This window comes from Tachypleus tridentatus, chromosome 4, assembly GCF_004210375.1.
Source record: "Tachypleus tridentatus isolate NWPU-2018 chromosome 4, ASM421037v1, whole genome shotgun sequence".
NCBI classification, from domain to species: Eukaryota; Metazoa; Arthropoda; class Merostomata; order Xiphosura; family Limulidae; genus Tachypleus; species Tachypleus tridentatus.
Window position 1 is genome coordinate 70,384,931 of NC_134828.1, and position 20,398 is coordinate 70,405,328.

At 30.8% G+C, this 20,398-nt stretch overlaps 1 protein-coding gene across 5 annotated transcripts in view; it reads right to left on the bottom strand.

The window, feature by feature from the left end:
• The window catches only part of LOC143249393 (arginine-hydroxylase NDUFAF5, mitochondrial), a 29,527-nt gene extending 9,392 nt beyond the window's left edge, over window positions 1-20,135 (bottom strand). The window contains exons 1-8 of one of the 5 annotated variants that reach the window (XM_076499170.1): window positions 19,624-20,135; window positions 17,054-17,582; window positions 16,679-16,719; window positions 15,848-15,911; window positions 12,256-12,303; window positions 8,149-8,255; window positions 2,579-2,618; window positions 2,093-2,203 (exon numbers count right to left, since the gene is read on the bottom strand). In XM_076499170.1, coding sequence (XP_076355285.1) covers window positions 2,093-2,203; window positions 2,579-2,618; window positions 8,149-8,255; window positions 12,256-12,303; window positions 15,848-15,911; window positions 16,679-16,719; window positions 17,054-17,428 — 786 coding nt within the window. In that variant the 5' untranslated portion in view covers window positions 17,429-17,582; window positions 19,624-20,135. Of the gene's footprint in view, window positions 1-2,092; window positions 2,204-2,578; window positions 2,619-8,148; window positions 8,256-12,255; window positions 12,304-15,822; window positions 15,912-16,678; window positions 16,720-17,053; window positions 17,583-19,197 lie in introns of all 5 variants that reach the window. The other 4 variants (XM_076499171.1, XM_076499168.1, XM_076499169.1 and 1 more) reach the window with 4 other exon arrangements.
• Window positions 20,136-20,398: the final 263 nt, after the last annotated feature.

Genomic DNA, 20,398 nt, shown 5'->3' on the forward strand with positions numbered 1-20,398 from the left:
CCCTTGCCATCCACCCCCAAACATTCTCAATGGGGTTCAGTTCAGGCAAACATGCTGGATAGTCCAAAAGAATCATGTTATTTGCCATGAAAAAGTCCTTTGTCCTGCAGGCATTGTGGATTGCTGCATTGTCCTGCTGAAAGATCCAGTCATTTACACACAAGCAAGGGCCTTCAGTCAATAAGGATGCTCTCTTCAACATGCCAATGCAGCCAACTGCTGTTTGATGCCCTTGCATAACTTGAATCTCCATTGTTCCATGGAAGGAGATAGCATCCCAGATCATGATGGAACCTCCTCCACTGTGTTGTGTAGATATCCTTATTGTGCCAGTAACATTGGAAGCCATCTGGACCATCCAGGTTAAATTTTTTCTCATCAGAGAACAAGACCTTCATCCACTTTTCAACATTCCATGTTTGGTGCTTCTCAGCAAAGTTTAACCGAGCTGTTTTGTGGTGTAAAAGGAGGCATGGCCTTTGAAGATGTTTACAGTTTTTAAAGCCTTTCCCTTGTTTCAGCTGTCTTATTGTTCTTGAGCTGCATTCTGAGTCTATAAGGCCCTTAATCTGGTTCGACGATCAGCTGGTGTCTTGCCGGACAACCTGTCGAATCTTTCTGCTCAACACCGGCGAAATCTTCTTTGGGCAACCACTTGAAATTCTCGTTCCGTATCCCTCAGGGTCTTTTAAGAAATTTGCATCAACAGTTATACTAGGCCCAATGTCACCAGCGATGGCACGTTGAGAAAGACTTTGCTTTTGCAGCTCGACAATTTTGCTACATTCAAACTCTGTCAACTTTTTAGCCTTTGCCATGTTTTTACCCAATGTAACACAGGAGGTGTCAGTGGGAGATGCTGACTACTCTAATGTTTGAACACTAATGACTAAATTTCGTTACGTGTTTACCGATCAACGCTTTTTTTCAGTATGGTCTTAAACTTTGGACCAACTAGCATTTAAGCTAATTTCATAGTGTTCACATTTTCCCTATTAAATGCTAAAAAGGTTTTTATTTTTATTTTCCCTTTTCTTATTTTCATCTTTCGAAGCTCTACTCAAATAAGTGGTTGAGTCTAACAATGCAAAATGCACATTTTTTTCTTTATGTTCATTGGCCTTAAAATTTTGGCCAGCATTGTAAATATTACAGGATGGGAAGAAAAAATTAATGCTGATAAATGCATCATTTGCAGATGATGCTCCTAGGAACTGCACATAATTGAAGGCTAGAACAAAAATAATGAATCTGAAATTGAATCATAAACTGTTGAAATGGAATTAGAATTATTAATTTTACTTAAATTTGCATGTGACACCTAAAAGGTCAAACTCGTCACATTATGGTATTTTAACCTTCACAATTCAAAACCACTTTCACTATTACTATTCTTTTGAACTAAGTTTTGACAGTATAGTTTATATTTGTAGGAAATGTTGCAAAATAACAGAAAATAATTTCATTTTGAACAGGAAAATGTCCAACCACATTCAAATTATATAGTAAAAATGGTAACCCGATAAGACATGTCATGGCAAGAAAAATATTTATTTGCCACCATGATAAAGATATTTAATGACAAAGGTACCAGTGATAACATTTTAATAGTCACATTTTTGCTGTGGTTTTTACAATTTATGACTGAAAGTGGAGATTGTTTGAATATATCAAAAGAAATACATTAATGCACATTAAGAATGTTGATACTTATGAAATATACAAAATGGAACATCCTGGTCAATAATAAGAAATTGCAATTTTATGATAAAAGAAACCCCTTTTAATGTTTTTTAAAAACAGTATATCCACAAAAGTTTGGTAATTTTACCACCTAAAATGACAAATACGAAATGAAATTATCGATTCTTTTTAACAAAAACTATATATTATTTAGAAAGTTTAAAATAAAATTGTATGTGATATGGATAGGTACTTCCACAGTGAAAAAGGGGGGAAAAAATCATGATATTATTCATGATTATTATTCATTAATCCAAAAAGGATTAATCACACTTTTTACAACAACAAAATTGTCTTTACTTTCCCACCTCAGGTATTTAATGCAAATCATTTTGTTAATATGACTTACTCCTTCTCGCTCTAATTCAGCTAGTTGCAGTGAACATCTCAACTCAAACAAAGTATCACCCCCAAACAATGATGCAATAAAAACACCATCTTTTTTCAAAGAAGTGTGGATCTAAAAATTGAGAAATGATATAGAAACATTAAAAAGAGGCATTATAAGCCTGATCAGTCACTTTATGAACTTATAGATTACATGAATGACATTTTTTTATTGTCTTTATGGCTGAAAATACTGTAACAAAATTTCCATGTTTGAAACTATGTTTCTTGTTACTGTTTTAAAACACTACAAATCATATACAATGGATTTTAACAAAAATATTAATAAGTCAGATTATACACACATATACTAAATGAAGCACTGACTTTCCTGTGTGAACGAAACTAACAATCTCAGTTTTTTTATCAAACATTTTTATTATTTTTCTTATTGTTTATTGTATCACTGCTGAATTTATAAATAATGTAGTGCAAAAGTATTCATTACCTGTCTAAACAGTCCAGGTAGGTTATTAACCCAATGAATACTGAAAGAGAAAAAAACATTTATAGAAGCAGAACGACCTGAATCAAACAGTCATGATTTATGTGCATGGTTAACATCTCTTAGCAATACCCCCCCCTTTTTTTTACAATTAAAAATAAACGAATATGCAGTCTATGAATTATGAATTAATTTAGAACTAAGTTAAATGTTAAAACAAATTTGAAATTTGCTTTTAAAGGAAACTATATAATACACCTGACATTCTAAAGAACTGAACATAATGTGCTAAATTGCATTCCAATGTAAAGGTAATGTTCCTCAATACTCTGAGAATACAAAGTATTTTTCACATTAAAATTAAGAAATAATACACATTCTTGGCTATTACTGGGCTACAGATTATTTTTGTTTTTCCACTAGCACTTGATTGCACACCATTATATATATGAAATTGATGCAAACATATTTTACTCACTGATAGAACTTAACTAATTTATCTGCATTGACTGAGCTGAAATATGAAACTCAGATTGTGTTCTAAGCAAATTTTTATCAATATTTTTTCACTACCAAGATAATTTTAAATACAAATAGCAATCTTATGGTTTTAATATTAGGCTACAAAAACATATATGTATGAATGTATATATTTAATTTCACCACTAGAAGATTAAGGAAACCCATGACATATTTTCCTTAGCTCTCATAACTGTTAGTTACCAATGTACAAAAATCTATGACATATATATCTTAGTTATAAAACATGAGGATTTATGGGTTACTTGTATGACAAAGTGTTTCTGTGTAATTCTCTAAAATAATATATAATTAGTATAAAATTATATATTTTTTCAATGTAAATTTCAAACCTCTAGTTTAATAACTGTCAGTAAGTCATGGACAAAACCAATGCCATATCTATCTAAGATCCAATAACTGTCACTAACTCACGTACAAAATCAATGGCACATCTATTTCAGCTATAATAATTGTTGTATGAAACCCACAGAATAGCCATAAAAATTCCAAGAAATGAAAATCTGATGGTGTATATGCTTAATAATGTATGTATGTGTAATATATAATTCATATTACTATTGAATATTCTTTCACTTTCATAATATTTGAATAATAAATTTAACCTATATTTCATTAAAAATCTATAATTATAAAAATGTTAAAGAAAGCTAATCTTCAGACTTACTGAACATTCCAAGTACATGGATAAAAGTATCTAATGATCGTTCTGACTGAAACAAACATATTGGTCAGGGTTTTGGGGCTACCTAAGCCACCACAGGCTCTGTGGTTGTACATGTTCTCAGAAACATTCTAAGCCATGTTGGACAACTTTCAGAATGAAATTTTAAATTGACTTTGCTGACAAAAACAGTTGTAAACCACTTACAACTTGGTATGTTACTAGATAAACCAATCCGATAATGACATGAGGCTAATTAACATTTTTAAACATTAATATTCATATGTACAAGTTGTACATAAACAGCATATAATTGAATTAATCAGTTGCAACCTTTTCCTTGTGCAAATGAAAGTTATAATTTTCCTATACTGATGACGTATTTCCAATAGGCACTTTCCTCTTCTCAAATAAACAGGTATTCTTGTTTAGTGCTGCCCTCTAGAAACAAAATTTTTGCTCATGCCACAAGCCTTGAATCTTCTACATTTAATGTGATTTGCATGCAAATCATCCTGTAATAATCCTCCACAAATAAAAATGCAGCATACTCTCTTGAAGCATGTGACTAGCTCTATTCAATTTTACTGAGTTGTCACTTCGAGTTTTGGCATAAAATGAAAACTGGTTTTCAGTGGGGAGAAAGGGTGAGAGGAGGTAAGTACTTATCAGAAATATATTTTCAGTATAGAAAAAGTTATAACTTCAGATACAGTACATAAACGCCACTCAGATAAATAGTTATAATTCCACACTGAACAGATGGAGGGGCCAGTGCAATGATCAGAAAGAAGCAGCTGAAAAGCACTTCCAAAGAGATCTTTGGAGTTAAAGATCATACATGGGAGACTGAACCACTTCTCAAACAGTTATACTCTTTGTCCATTGTGAAAAGATGTTGCATATATGACAAGATAACTGCAGGAACACACCTAAACAGGACAGAACGATGGCAAGATAGTGATCACAGCCATAAATTATATATTAAAGTTATGAAACTCAATTTCAGAAAATATAAAAGTGAATAAGATTAGAGGATGTGACCACATGCATGGAGTGGCTATAGAGTTAATTACGTCCAAAATCCAAGCCACCAGGTACTGACATCTATGTGGGGTTGGGAAAGAGGATCATATCATCTTCACCTCAAGTTCATAAGACCAGAGTGAATCTTACAGAGATGTCAACTATTTCAAATGACTGAGCATAATGATTGTAGACAAAGCCCATACAGACATTGTACAACCACTGGATACGGTTTTGAGTCATCCATGTCTGTGGATCCATCTGTGGCTAAACTGTAAACACTATTAGTAAGTATGCTTGAAATCATTTTGTCATCTTCACAACCCAACATTTGTACAATGGCTGTAGTTTTGGTTCTAGCACAGCCATATTTTTTTTGCTATATCAGAGTCTGGGAACATATTTCTGAATAGATGTCCTGCATGATCGGCTACAGCTAGGGTTAAATTATGAGCAATGATGAATTGCGTGAACATCACTTCTGCATTTATGGTTTCATATTCTGAATTCTTACTCATAAATGTCGTTATCTGCATCTTTTTTGTCTTTGCCTTAGCCTTTTGTTGGTGAGATGCTGATTTTGTATGTCTGGAACAATCGTTTATCCCGCCATGCACCACAGAAAAATCGATGTGACAAACTGTACAAAATGCATGACTGTCATTGACTTTTGATGAAATGACCAGACATTTTGCACTATACTCTTTCCTAAATTTTTGATTCACAGTTTTAGTCCTTTTAGATTTGCCAGAAACAAGACAATCTGGTGAACAAGGCCTCTTTTTTTTCATCTTGTGAATGATCGCAATGGTGTTTCTATGCCACTTAGAAAACGAGAAATACCCATCTACGTGAGCACTGATTGGCTGACAAGCACTGATGACGTAACTATGTATTCCCCCATGTATCCAGTATGGAGAAGCACCACACTCAAACTATTGATAGATGTCAGAGATACAAATATTTTTTACTATTTCAACCACAAACATGATTATCGCAAGTAGCCATTTGGATTATGTCTTTTATTTATTATCAAAATTTTTTTGTATCTCACTAGAAATTTTCTTTTCACCCCTTTCAAGCCCTGGGGGAACAATTTATCACTTTATTGTATAGGCCTATATAATATATAATAATTTGAGAGTTGTAACAAGTCGTAATATTTGTCTGTATGAGCGTATAGTCGTAATGTATACACCAAAATCGTAATGATTACGCTCAAATCGTAATGGTTGGCATCTCTGAATCTTGTAGCTCCCTCAATCCATGAACAGGTGCATGTGAGGAACTGAATGACGAATGAGGGAACCTGAGATCTGGCATCAAAAAGATGTCTGTGTAAAGTAAACCATCTCACTCAAATATATAATGGCAGGACCTGCCCCAAGTAGAGGAACATTCTCAGTAAAATAATCACCAAGCAGTAGCAGAAGGGGAAGAATTGTAGTAAGCTGCAAGTTTTTCCACCATGACCCACTATATAGATAGAGTAACAAGAGTAGAAATTGGTGAGGAAACAGAGACATCTGTAATACAAGTCTAAGGACTTGTATTGATTGGTTCAGTTCTAAATCTAAAACCCAGCCACTTGGAACTAACATACATGTGAGGGTAGGATAATGGTTCCTCATCAAAGGAGTGAATTGCAATTTTGACAGCTCACTCCCATGTTTCATAATGTAGAATATCTTGTTATCCTTATCCACACCAGCAAAACACCACTGCCTTACTCTAAACTCAATGGTTTTATAAATCAGTTATATATATATTACTTGTATTTCATTATCACATTCAGAACGATGCCTCCACAGTTCATTACCCCAGTAACTTGGAATTGGAAAGTGGTATGGACTATTAAATTTCACTAGAAGAAAGGTAGGAGAGTATGGTGGAGAATTTGGAGGATGGCAATGGGTGATCACAAAACCCTATTTTGAAAAGCAGATAATATTGATTTATTCAATACAAGGCATGGCAGGGGTGGGCAACCATCTCCTTCTGCTTTACCTTTGTAGTCCATGGATGAGTACAGTCTGGTACAGGCAAACTTACAAAGCAATCCTATCACAAACGATAAACGTACAAGTGATCTTGTGAAATACTTCCTCTTTGCACTGTGTGATCATGGAATCACAATGTTTAACTCCTTATGGCCTTATAGTGTGGCTTTTACTAGTTTAAGAATACCTGGATAAGCACCATTTGCCACAAAACAGAATCCATAAAGAAAAATAAAGGGAAAAGCTATAGCATATAAAAGAGTAAACTTGTTAAGAAAAATTAATGCAAAAATACAGAAAAAAATTAAAATAAAACAATTCAAAAGAACACAAAACTAAAAATCAGAACACAAGTACTTCCAAATGTAAAGTGATAATTTGGTAGAATTGAAGAAAGGGAGTCACTTGTGTCAAGAGGGTATGCTGCATTCTTACTGGTTGTTGCATGACGATTTGCATACGAGATGAATTGGAATTAGCCAATTACAGAAGTGAGAGATTCAAGGCTTGTGGCATGTGCAAAAAGTTTTTTTTTGCATACAGAAGGCAGCACTAAATGAGAATAGTTATATATGTGAGAGGAAGTAATGTATCAAATTAGAAGTGGTTGGAAGTTTATATGAGTAAGTGTTAAAACTGTATTTGCAATCAAGTTCAAAATACATGTTTATTTTTACATTAAATTTAAAACATGCTTTGTAATCATGCCTGGGAAAGGCCATGTTAACAAATATGCATCTACAGACAAGGAACTTTCACCCATTCAAGTATAACTAATTTTATTAACTGCATTTAATTTTTATTTTCTTATCTTTACTGGAATATTTGTATTAAAAAATCACAAGTACCTATTTTTACAATGGTTATATCTGTTACAGTTACCATGTGCATTCATTTACAGAAGAAGGCTACCTTTAGAATCAAACACTATCCACTTATGCATCCTAGAAACATACACATTTCTTAAACTGAGAGTTGTAAAATTATAATATATAGCTCTTTAGTAATGAAATCTTTCACATTCAAAGAAAACAAGCTTTTGTAAATTATGTTTTATATATGTATTTTAATTAATATCATTTTTGTAAATATATAATATTTATAATTTTAAATCATTCATATCACCTGAATATCTACTTACAGTTTTCATTCATGTCCTAGATTTACATTGTGTTGATGATGGAACATACCTTTCAATAAAACACACTTTACTTTACTGTTATTTACCTCATAAGGTTCTTTTATTTGTCACTCTGATTATTAGATAAATAAATTCCAAGTATTAAAAGAAACTGGGCAGAATATAATACTTTCTAAACTGTAATTATCAGACGAAAGTTTACCTGAGACTGCTGACCACAATATCAACACTATTTTCTGGAAAAGAGAAAAACTCCTCATCTACTAAAAGCTTCTGGGTAGGTACTGTCTCTGAAGTTTTGCTCTGCTCCTAAACATTGTGGGGCAAATGTTTAACAAATTTTTGTACTGGATTTTAAATTATGGCTTTGGTACTCATATCTTCAGCTAATTTTGATACACATATTTACGTTTTATGTTTTAATTTGACAGTTTATGATTCTTTGATTTCATAAGCACTTCTATAATTCAGAGTAAAGACTGTGCTTTTAACTACTTAAATACTTTGATTATTGTTTGTAATTAAACACAAAGCTACACAATGGGCTATCAATGCTTTGCCCACCACAGGTATCAAAACCTAGTTTTTATCACTCTAAGTCCACAGAAATACTGCTGTGCCATTGGGGGTCAAAATACTTTTAAGTAACAGGCATCATCATCTGAAAGAGAAGTGTGTGTAAAACAACAGAATTAAAATGCACAATTAGAAAAACAGCCTATTGATAGAAAAGTGCCATTTATATTTTGAAAATAATTTGTAATTTTCACTCAGCGGGTATTAAAAAATATTCAAAAACTGAAAACATTTGGATGTTACTTGAAAAATCCTACTAAGATAATTCTTATGGTACAAAATACGTTAAAAATCTCAGTGAAATTGTTTCTTCTTGTTTTAATGGAGTGTCACCATGACTGCAATCATTGAGGTGTTGTTACACTAAAATATTATATATGCAGCATGTTGACAGCTTTAAGGCAAAGTAGACCAATCACATTCCACATGAATTACAGCTAGGATTTTCTTAGAGTAAACAGAAGTTCATATATTACATCATCAATATACAATCAAAGTCCGCATCATCACGGGCCAACGCTTCTACCAAATATACTGGAAGGGAAAATCTGAATGCAAGCAGTAGATAAACGTGCATACAAACAAAGCAAAAGCTCATTGCATCTCATGTGACAAATTTTTCAAAGTATCACATACAAACAAAGAGATTATGAAGTTCCATGAAAATGACAAAACATATAAAATGCAGAAGAAAATGAAGAATAATAACATGTTAAAATATACTGTCACTTACCTTTCTCAAAAATAACTGAAGAAAAGCCTGGATAGGATAGAATAACTAAACCAAAATAACTAACTCAAAACAAAACTAGATGCCGAGATTGTGATAAATTTAAATGCTGAAAATGTCATCTAAAATTGAAAAAGAAAAATGTACCATATTTGTTTCTTCTCTGTGCAACAGTCTTTGTATGAGAGGATATTGAGTTCTGTCAATGTTTGTATGGAATGAGTCTTAAAATACTTTCCCAGTGATTGTATGATCCATGAATATGTATGTAACAAGGTACTTAGTTTAGCAATGTGAAAATGGTTTTTAACATGGCTTTAACTTTGTACTCATCCTTTAAAGCAAATCATGTCTATCTGTAAAAGCAATCTTAAAAGTAATTGGTGGCCAATATGCCACTACTGACTGACTGGCAAAACTGGAAGGATAAAAAACTATTCAACTGGGTTTATTTGTAAACTCACCAGTGAAAGTAATTATGGTAATCCCATAAAATAGGTGGTTAGAATTAAAAATAAAATTTAAATGCAAAAACAGCTGGTTTGAGTTGAGAAAATTTTTATGTAGAGGAGCAAACAACGTTTCGATCTTCTTCTTTCATCGTCAGGTTCACAAAAACAAAAAAACAAGCCATTTTTACATATATATTTTTCTCTACAAGCAAGTTTTCTCATCATCACTGATTAAAAATAGAATTGAATGAAACTAATAATAATAATAATAAACCAGAAAGTTTTCCAACTGCTGAACCATAAAAGAGACACTGACTTTGAATTTTCGAATTTTTACCAAATCTGATTATAATAATGTAGGATAGCCAAGATGGAGTCCAGGTTATATGTGATACACTGAATTTTTATTTTTAGCATCTATTTTTAGGAAAGTAACATCAACTAGACTGATTCAGTTAAGTCACTTGAGTATTTATAATGCAATAATGAGGCAATTGGATATTATGCAACCAAATTTGTTTCTTCCTAAGAGAACAACCAAGTTCAATCTCTATATCAGGTTCAGCTATACAGTGTCTAAACTTACACGTAAAATTTTTGCTTGAAAGGGATCAGTTCTGGTCTCCCCTTGCAAGCAAACATTACCACCTAGCTGAAATTAAAGCTGTCTAGAGCTGACCCTTCTGTTGAAAGCAACCTCATATTTACAGGAAACATCTTTGGTCATTTTTTTTATTTGATTCATAGCAGCAAATTTACATTCCAGTTGGTCTGTCCTAAGAGGATAAACCTGGATAATTCTGAGAATACTAGATGATTCAAAATTTTTCCTCCTTTTCATGTCAGAAACTTTACCTACACCTTATTAAAATTCAGATTGACATATTCTGTCGTGCATTAAACTTATCACAGTGAAGAAAATTTAATTATTTGTCATACTGAAAATATTACAATATTTTATAGTTTCTTTTTAACACTAAAATATTATTTCATTTTAAACTGGAACCTGCAACAAATCTTTCCAAATTTCAAAAACCTTACTGAAGAATGAAACAGCCTGCGATTAATATTAGACATTCTTCTAAATGAAAATAAGCTTGCATTTTTTAATAAAAATTTAATTTAATTTTATTTATTTGTATGGGGTCTGCATAATTCATTTGAATATTTGTCACAATTAACAAAAGCAGCAGCAACTCTACCCTTTAAAGATGAATCCAAATTTCATGTCTCTATACATTACACTATACACTAAATGCAACATCACTGAATACAAATATTTGGATGACAGTTCTTGAAGTGTCATTCAGGGGATATAGATATTAAAACAAAAGTTATTCATATTTAAAGCAATTTATTTTACTGATCCAGCTGTATGTTATTTCACAGATGCAATTACACCAATCTGTGCTTTGATGCAGAATAATGTCCACTTTTATATTCTACTATTTTCAACAAGAAGTCAGAGAGGTCATGGGAGAGACTCACAATTACTAATTTTTGCCTAGTGTAATTCTGTCAAACAATTTAATTCAGTCAGATTTAAAACTGTGATGATTTCCAATTTGAAGGTGTGGGTACTCATGTTTCATGGATTGTTAATAGCATGGTCTTAAAAATAAAAGTGAGTAATCAACTGTATCCATCAAATACATGGCACTTTTAAAATACATTATAATTTCATGGATTATGTTTCATTATGTTTCATGGATTGTTAATAGCATGGTCTTAAAAATAAAAGTGAGTAATCAACTGTATCCATCAAATACATGGCACTTTTAAAATACATTATAATTTCATGGATTATGTTTCATTATGTTTCATGGATTGTTAATAGCATGGTCTTAAAAATAAAAGTGAGTAATCAACTGTATCCATCAAATACATGGCACTTTTAAAATACATTATAATTTCAGTTTTGTTGTTTATTTGTTTGAAGAGAATTTACAAACAAGATTTTGCCTCCTTAATTTTGTTTGAAGAAAATAGCTGACTTGCATATGTGACTAAAAGGGGTTGAATTTCATGCAGTGCTTACCTTACATGTGCTCTTATTACCTAACTAAAATTTCACTCAAGATTCTCATTGCCATAGAACATTATACATACAAAGCATCTTTCACATTTACTGGTCTATCTGTTTACAAACCCAATTATTTAACTAAAGAGTATGTCTGAAGTGTGAACTGAACAAGTTATTCATGCCTTGTTTGACAGGTATTAGAATATTAGGATAGTTTAACACTGAGAACAAATGTTTGTAAAATCATACAATCACTTGTAGTTGAAATGAAAGGAGTTGTGTGTGTGTTTTTCTTATAGCAAAGCCACATTTGGCAATCTGCTGAGCCCACTTATGGGAATTGAGCCCCTGATTTTAGTATTGGAAGTTTGTAGACTTACCGCTGTACTAGCGTGGGGCAAAATGAAAGGAATGTAGATACTTTGAATATTTTTTAATTAGAAGTGCAAGAACAGTGCCATGAAAATATAATACAGACACAGTATAATAATGAAAAGACACAAATAAATTTATCATATAAAAACCTACCAGGAATTTCTCAGATAATTCACACTGATACAGAAATCCTACTGTGTCCTATGAGATAAAATAAATACATGGAGTGCTGTGAACAAGTTCATTAAAACAATTATTTTAAAATTTACTTGAAAAATATTCCAACAAATATACACTACTACAACTAAGTGCATAAACAAGTGACAGAAAGAAAAAAACATTGATTCTTCTAACTAATGGCTTGACTGTATAGCTGACAATAAAAACTAGTTCTTTAATTATGAAACATATCAGCCTAACTATACTAAAAGATAATATTGTAAACTGTAGAATTATATAGCTTCATTTATTTGTATTAAATTTACTTCTGAACAGTATATCAAGAATAAATTGCACTAGAAAAATAAGACCACTGCATTAAGTTTTGAGGTAAACTTTAGGGAGAGGAATTTGTCATTTAACACTAACTTGAAGAATGTGAATTATCAAGAATTATACTAATGTAATAATTGGGTATTTTATATATTTGATTCATCCAGAAAGGGACTCATGTGGAATTTTATAGGGTTCTCACTAGGGTCCCAGACTCCCAACCTTTTTTTCTTTTTCAAGGGCCCCATAAGTAGAATTTGATAAACTCAAAAATGAAAAAAAAGCATTTCTGTGTCAATGAAAAACTAATTACAAATATTAACCACATGTTCACCACATGTACAAGTAGAAAAGAGCATGATAATGTTTAATGAAAAACTAATTACAAATATTAACCACATGTTCACCACATGTACAAGTAAAAAAGAGCATGATAATGTTTAATGAAAAACTAATTACAAATATTAACCACACATTCATCATATGTACAAGTAGAAAAGAGCATGTTAATGTTCAATGAAAAACTAATTACAAATATTAACATGTTCACCACATGTACAAGTAAAAAAGAGCATTCATATTAACCACACATTCATCATATGTACAAGTGGGAAAGAGCATGTTAATGTTCAATGAAAAACTAATTACAAATATTAACCACACATTCATCATATGTACAAGTGGGAAAGAGCATGTTAATGTTCAATGAAAAACTAATTACAAATATTAACCACATGTTCATCACATGTACAAGTAGAAAAGAGCATGTTAATGTTCAATGAAAAACTTTATTTATAATTGACACTTTACATTGCTTCTTTTTAAGATTTTTTATTAGTGTTAAAGAAATTAATTGTACTTTTGTGCAAAACAAAAAACAATTTATAATGTGAACTAGATGTTGCTTACCCTCAGCAAGAACTAAAGTAGGACAATATACAAGAGGACAAAATGAACAGCTGCTCCAATGGACATGAAAATATCTTAAAAGTATCTGTGTGACTTTGTGTTCCTTTATCATTTGCTTTGCTCCAGTTAACATGTTATTTATAAACAAATTATTGTAAGAGCCTACTTGTGTACCAACTACTAAACTTTGATATCTTACAAATTATTATCAAGAAACATCTTTAAGATTTTAAAATTAAAACTACTTGTTGTCATTTGTCAAGGAATATGAAAACATTCAAGCTTTTATATTGCTTTTGGGGGATAATATTTAACTCTATATGAGGTAAGTAACTACTATAAAAAGTAGGAATTACATAATGCACATAATACTTATGAGCATACCTCATAAACAATTATTTTACTTTATCTAACCTAAACAGGTTTTTCCATCTTTTCCTATTTTATAATACTAAATAAAGAACACACATGAAAAACAAGAAATAAAGTACTTACCTAGGCCTTTTACTTTTTGCTGTTGACTGATGATGAAATTTAACCCTATAGTTTTTTATACTAATGGTACAACTACTCCCATAAGATATTTTTTAAAAATTAAATAATGCACCAAAGAACCCAGAATAGTAATATTTAAAAAAAAAACAATGTTCCATAACTTGCTGTTGTTTGTTTTAATCACAAAACTACACAAAGGACTATCTGTGCTCTGCCCACCATGGGTATTGAAAACTGGTTTCCAGCAGTATAAGTATGCAAACATACTGCTGCAATTCGGGAGCTGGTCTAACTGTGTAACAAAATCTGTTAAAAATTCAGCTAAGCTTGCCTATATGTTTTTTGTGAGTATAAAGTTTGAGCTGCAAGGAAAATAAACAATTCCCTGCACGGAAAAATATCTCATTTGAAAGAGAAAAATTTTGGCTCTTTATTCGTTATAAATTATATAATCTTAAATGTCAGAGAGAGTTTTTGGAAAGTGCTGAAAAGAAGATGTGACAAGTGAATATAGCAACAGGTGTGTGATTTTCTATTTTATTGCTCTGTTGCTAAATAAGATTGAAGGCTATGTAAATTACCCTTTGCTTCAGGAATGACAACATTATAATGAGTTATTTACTTTAAATTTCATACTTTTTGGATAAATGGTAAAACAATTAGAGAAAAGGAAGACACACACACACACACACACATAACAAATGTCACAGTTTTCAAACTAGGAGAGAGTGAGAATTATTTAAAAATAGTTCCTTATAAAACTAAGAATTTAAACTTCAGTACTACTAAATGTTGGTTTATTATCCATGTTCTAATGCCAAATTTTTTCATATACACTGATAATCAAGTAGTTTAATTATATTTTGAACGTAACCCTGTGAAAGGTTGTAACATTCACACTTTGAGCTATCCAAAGCAAGTGGATTAATCATGTGATACTTTTACATGACTATTTTCATGCAATTTTTTGTCACTGACAAAACCTGTTAGAAGTTGATGGTGGACAGCCATGTGCAAACTGTATGCTGTTTACTTCATTGTTGTACAAAGTTCAAAGCAAAATACTCGTGCTTCCTTTGCAGATGCGGTGTTTTGTCGCAAGTATTTAGTACCAGGAGGGGGTCAAATCTCGTGCATCCTGACAAATTATTGTTCATACAAGATATTGGATTGTGGGTTAACTATAATCCTGTTTTAGTTATATATTTTTATAGGAAGAATGATACAAAATTATCAGTACTCGTAAAACGTAATTAGTGTTAACACAATTTTTATGATGTTTGAGTCGAGATCCATATTATTTAGACTCGAAAAATAAAGAAAAAGTGGATCAATATTTTAATCTCTTATATTAACAGCTGTGATTTTCAAAAGCTTTAATGTCTATCAGTAGAGAAGATGTAGTATATTCATGGTTTGTTGAGGTTACACAATAACACTTTATACTGCCTAAGACTATAAAATAATATATATTTTACTTTGGAACAAAGAAAAATTAGCAAGTTTTCAGAGCAATTCAAAGTTCCTCTTCCTTACATTTTTATGCTACACTTACAGAACTTTTTATTCCTAAATATAAACTTTTCTAAAATTTTGGAGATTTTACTGGTACTTTTTATTAATATCACAATATTTTACCAGTGGTATAATTTATTTCAGAAAAGGATTGACAAACTAATGTTCCTATACTCTTTTCACTTTTATATTCATTCGAAATAAAAATTGAGAAACATTCATCAATCATAAGATAATCTCACTTTGAAATTATTATGACTTAAAATTGTTGATGAATTAGTTTAATAATATAAAACCTTTCATGTTTACATGCATGAAAAGACACATAGCTGACATTATTTAGATGGGGTCCAATGTGTCCTCGACCACAGCCTAGCTCCACTGCAACTGGAAACTGCCTGTAAACGTTACAGATCATTGTGAGATGATAAATTTGAAAAACATTTAAGAAAAAAATAAAACAACAAAAGAAAGACCAACAGAAAACACAATATTTTAAAACAATAATTGATATTTAGTATCCCTGACAATACAAAACAGCATTAAGAACATTCTATAAATATTTCTTACTAAGCATACATGTTGTTGCAATTATTGTAAAATACTAACAAGTGTATAGATCCTTTATGGTGCCTCACCACATTATAAAGTAGAAAATGTACAAAATGTTTATTTTCCCATTTAAATTTTTGTTGTAATAAATTTCAAGATACAGATTATTAATGTTCTTTTCATATGATAAAGACTGAACGGAAGGTGTAAGAGTCAAATAAAAATACAATATGATTAAATTTAACTTTTAAGAAATATTCAAGCATAATTTATCTTGTATTTGACAAATATTTCCTACTGTTCTAATTTCTTTTTTTAACTTTTCCAACTAATTCTGAATAAAATATTTAACCATGAGGTGTATGTTATTTTTAAAAACAATGAAGCTTTAATAGATGACTTGTTTGCAAAAAACAATTACTAAATCCACAAATTTCATATAATTCAGCCCATTAGAATAAATATGATTTAAAAACATCAAATAACTTAAAAGTATATAAGAAAGAGCCTTTTTATTTATTGATCTATTATCATATCTGTAAATATTTCATCATTAGAAACTCAAAAAAAAATAATATTACAAAACAATAGGCAAAAACATCCTAAAACTCACCTCTTAATATCATATACCCTGTCTGCCACTCGATATCCCACCTAAGCAATAATAAGTAGACTTTCTTCAGATGCACGTGTGTGTATAAATATTTCACTTTAATGCATGAAACAGATATTTTTTTTTAAAAATGGTCTCCTTGTTTGGCTTGTTTAAAGTTCAAAACCAGATATGCTTTTTATTGGCATAACTTATGTCAATCAAGTTATATGAATTATTTTGAAAATTGTAAGGAAATTAACAATATAAAAAATGTTATATTTCAGCATTTTAAAGTATAACTTTAATACATTTAATTCTTTAGTATAAAAAGATAACAATATTCAGAAAAATGCCAAATGCTGTAAAGATGCTATGAAACAGTGAATTTCCTACCTCATCTTTTAAATAATCGTACAAGTGTACATCCTTTGCCATTGCAGCTCGGTCTCTCTGTAAACGTTTAGCATTCCGATCAAACACATTCAGGACTGATTCAGAGGTGCCAGAAGCAGAAACTAGCTGCCTACTTGACTGTAAGTACAACTGGTATCTCATGTCCAATATTTGCTTTAACACAGTACCACATTTTTTGCAATAAGGTAGTGTTAGTATACTCCACTTTAATCCATAAGTATATTTCCATGGTAGCCATGTATCATAAGACCTATAAAGAAGTCTAATGACTTGTTTTTTTGGAGATGGGGATACAGAGAGTTGGGAACATTTTCTGAATATGTATTGAAAATTTTGCAATATGATCATGGACATGCTTTTTCATTAGTTATTCAAGTTATTTGCAAGGCAGCTTTCAAAAGCTTGTGGCAGATTTATCACAGCAGTAGTTTTCCAATCTTCTAGAAAACACGGAATTTCTCAATAATATAAAAAATTCCAAGCAAGGTATTCCTGGTGCAATACAATCCTAACAACAGAAAAAGTAAAATTCAATTACTTTTATCTATAGTATGCATAAAACTCCTAAAATTTAAAACAAACATTTGAATGAAAAAGAAGCTAACAAATCCATTAAAACCACCCATTAGTTTTCAATAAAAATGTGGAAAATCTACAACTGTTTTCTTAGCTTATTCCTAGTATTCAAGTTAAATTTTCAACTAAAATAAACTGCCTAGAAGATGACTCACATCTCTCATCATTCTAGAAATCTAAATAAAATCAGTTTCTTCATCTTGAGATGTTTAAGAGAACTTAAGTATTAAATGTTTAACTTCATTACTCAGATCTAACTTAAGAATCACTAAGATTTATTTTCTGCACTATTTTCAACAAATGAATATTTTATCATAAGATGATCTAAGCCAAGCACAATATTCTTAATAGGAATGGAATGTGTAAATATAAATTCAGTAATTCTTTGATTTTACTATTACCATCATGTTTAACAAAAGCCTTTAATATTTAATAATCACAATAAATCATTTTTCTTTGTCAACTTAAAATTTTAAACTCTTTCTGACAAACACCCACAGACTAGGAACAAATATTAAAGTTCTAAATACAAATTATAATTTATAAATACATTTTCAAAATGCGAGCCACTTGCTAAACTTTATCAAAACCCTCTATCTTAAAGAAAACATTATTCTAGAATGTTACTATACATATCATTAAAATAAGTTACAATAATATCAAAGTATGTCTAAGTAATATTGTAACATTATAAGATCTAAAAAGAACAATATATAATCACTTTACACTTTTGTAGAACAAGCAAAATTTTTATCTAGTATTTAAATATTACCAGTGTGGGTGCTGATAGTGATACTAATTTAATGTAAAATAAGAATACAACTTGGTAGCCATAAGCCTAACTTCGGATTTAAGCAATTTTACTGTGCAATTTTTAATACAAACATAACATTTAGTGGTAATATTAAATAATTTTACACTTTTTAGATGTTTTAATTTTAAATTTCAAGAGCATATTTTGTACTAGTGTAGTATATTTGAATTTTATTTGTGCTGAGTGTGAGTAAAGTCAGAGGTAGCTTTAAAGTGTCTTCACACAAAATGCTTCCTTCATGTATCTACAAGTTCTCCACATAGCAGTACACATATTTTCAGCAAATTGTTGCCAAAAATTGTCAACTGGGTTGAGATTGACCATCTTGAGGTATGAATCTACGAATTATTACTTGTGACTAGCTAAATATTTACAGTTATTTCGTATCCATTGCATTTGGTTTTAGTTCTACATTCGCTTTCCCCATAATCAAACAAACACATAGACCAAAAAAAGAAACAAAAAAGACATTTACATTAAAACAGATATATGTCAGAATTTCAGGATACATTTGTGTACAATGATTATTATTTAATTATTAGTTTCTTACTCTGACTAAACATTTAATGATATGCTGTTTATCTGCAAACTGAGTACAATTATAATTTATCACACCATGAAATTTGTCATCTCATAATGACACAAACTGATTAACTTTTTGGTTTAAAAATATATATATACTTTAATTTATAAGATCTGCAATTTAGGTTACGTATAACATGAACAAACTCACGTTTAAATTAATCTCCAATTAGTCCATGTTATTGCTGTTCATTGTACAGAATGTTAAAAGAAGTGGAAGTAATTGGTCAATAACGCTAAAACAAGTGTTTTTGTCGTTAATCGAAACAACACAATAGTAGTAAATCTAAAACATAACTTTGTTTTACACAATTCTATTCATACTAGCACGTTCATATCAACTTATCTTGGACAGTGTGCAAGGTTTGCATCCCCACCTACAATTGCAACTTTAATCAAAATTAAATGCAGTAAATGTACAGTACGTCCACAATTTTTAATGAAGTATTATTATGAACTTACTTATGGTACAATATCGATCGTTAAAAATAAAATTGATGTTGTAATACTAAAATGAAAATTGAGAGCATATAAAATGGAAATTAATATACTTAAACTTGCTGTTGCACATTTACACCTGTAACTGAGTTAGGCCTATCCTTTGATGTCCTTCATCTCTTCCTTTATCACTACTAGTTCTAATTGTTTTTGTTTGATTTTCTTCAAGAAGTTATCAACCTAATACCGCATCTGCTAAAAGAAGTTGGCAGAGAGAAAAAGAAATATGCTCCTAACTGATGTAATTTTCCGCCACCTAATGTTTTGAACATTAGATTACTGAATCATAGTCTCAAAGCTCTATATACTATAGAGTCGGTGTTTTTAGGGACCCAACCCCTAAATTATGCATTGAGTAAAAAAGAGTAAAAAATCAGGGGGGTGGACTTCGCAAAACAAGAAACAAAAACGTATCTCACAACGGCTGGTATAGGTATTAACACTTGTACTGATAAGCAGAGAACAACGTTTCGACCTTCCTAGATCATCTTCAGGTTAACCAGCCGTTCTGAGATACATTTTAGTTCAAGTGAATTTCTCGTCATCAAGTAATGAAAAACCATTTTGGAAATGCAAAATAATGTACGGGTGGCAGTAGCACAAGATAATGCAAACAAGAATACGGAGATGATACAGCTATACATAGATAATCTTTATATAAGTTTTAAATATTAAAATATAATGCTACAATGTAAAATGCATTCTTCAGTTTAATATTACTGCAGTTGGAAGTTATATATTCCTGATTGTTGGTATACAGTTTGTTTATCATCAGATTATTGTCTTGTCAGGGTAGGCATCATTATATTGTAACTAAGAGCTTGGAACTTATGTACAAGAAATAGCAAGTTGAG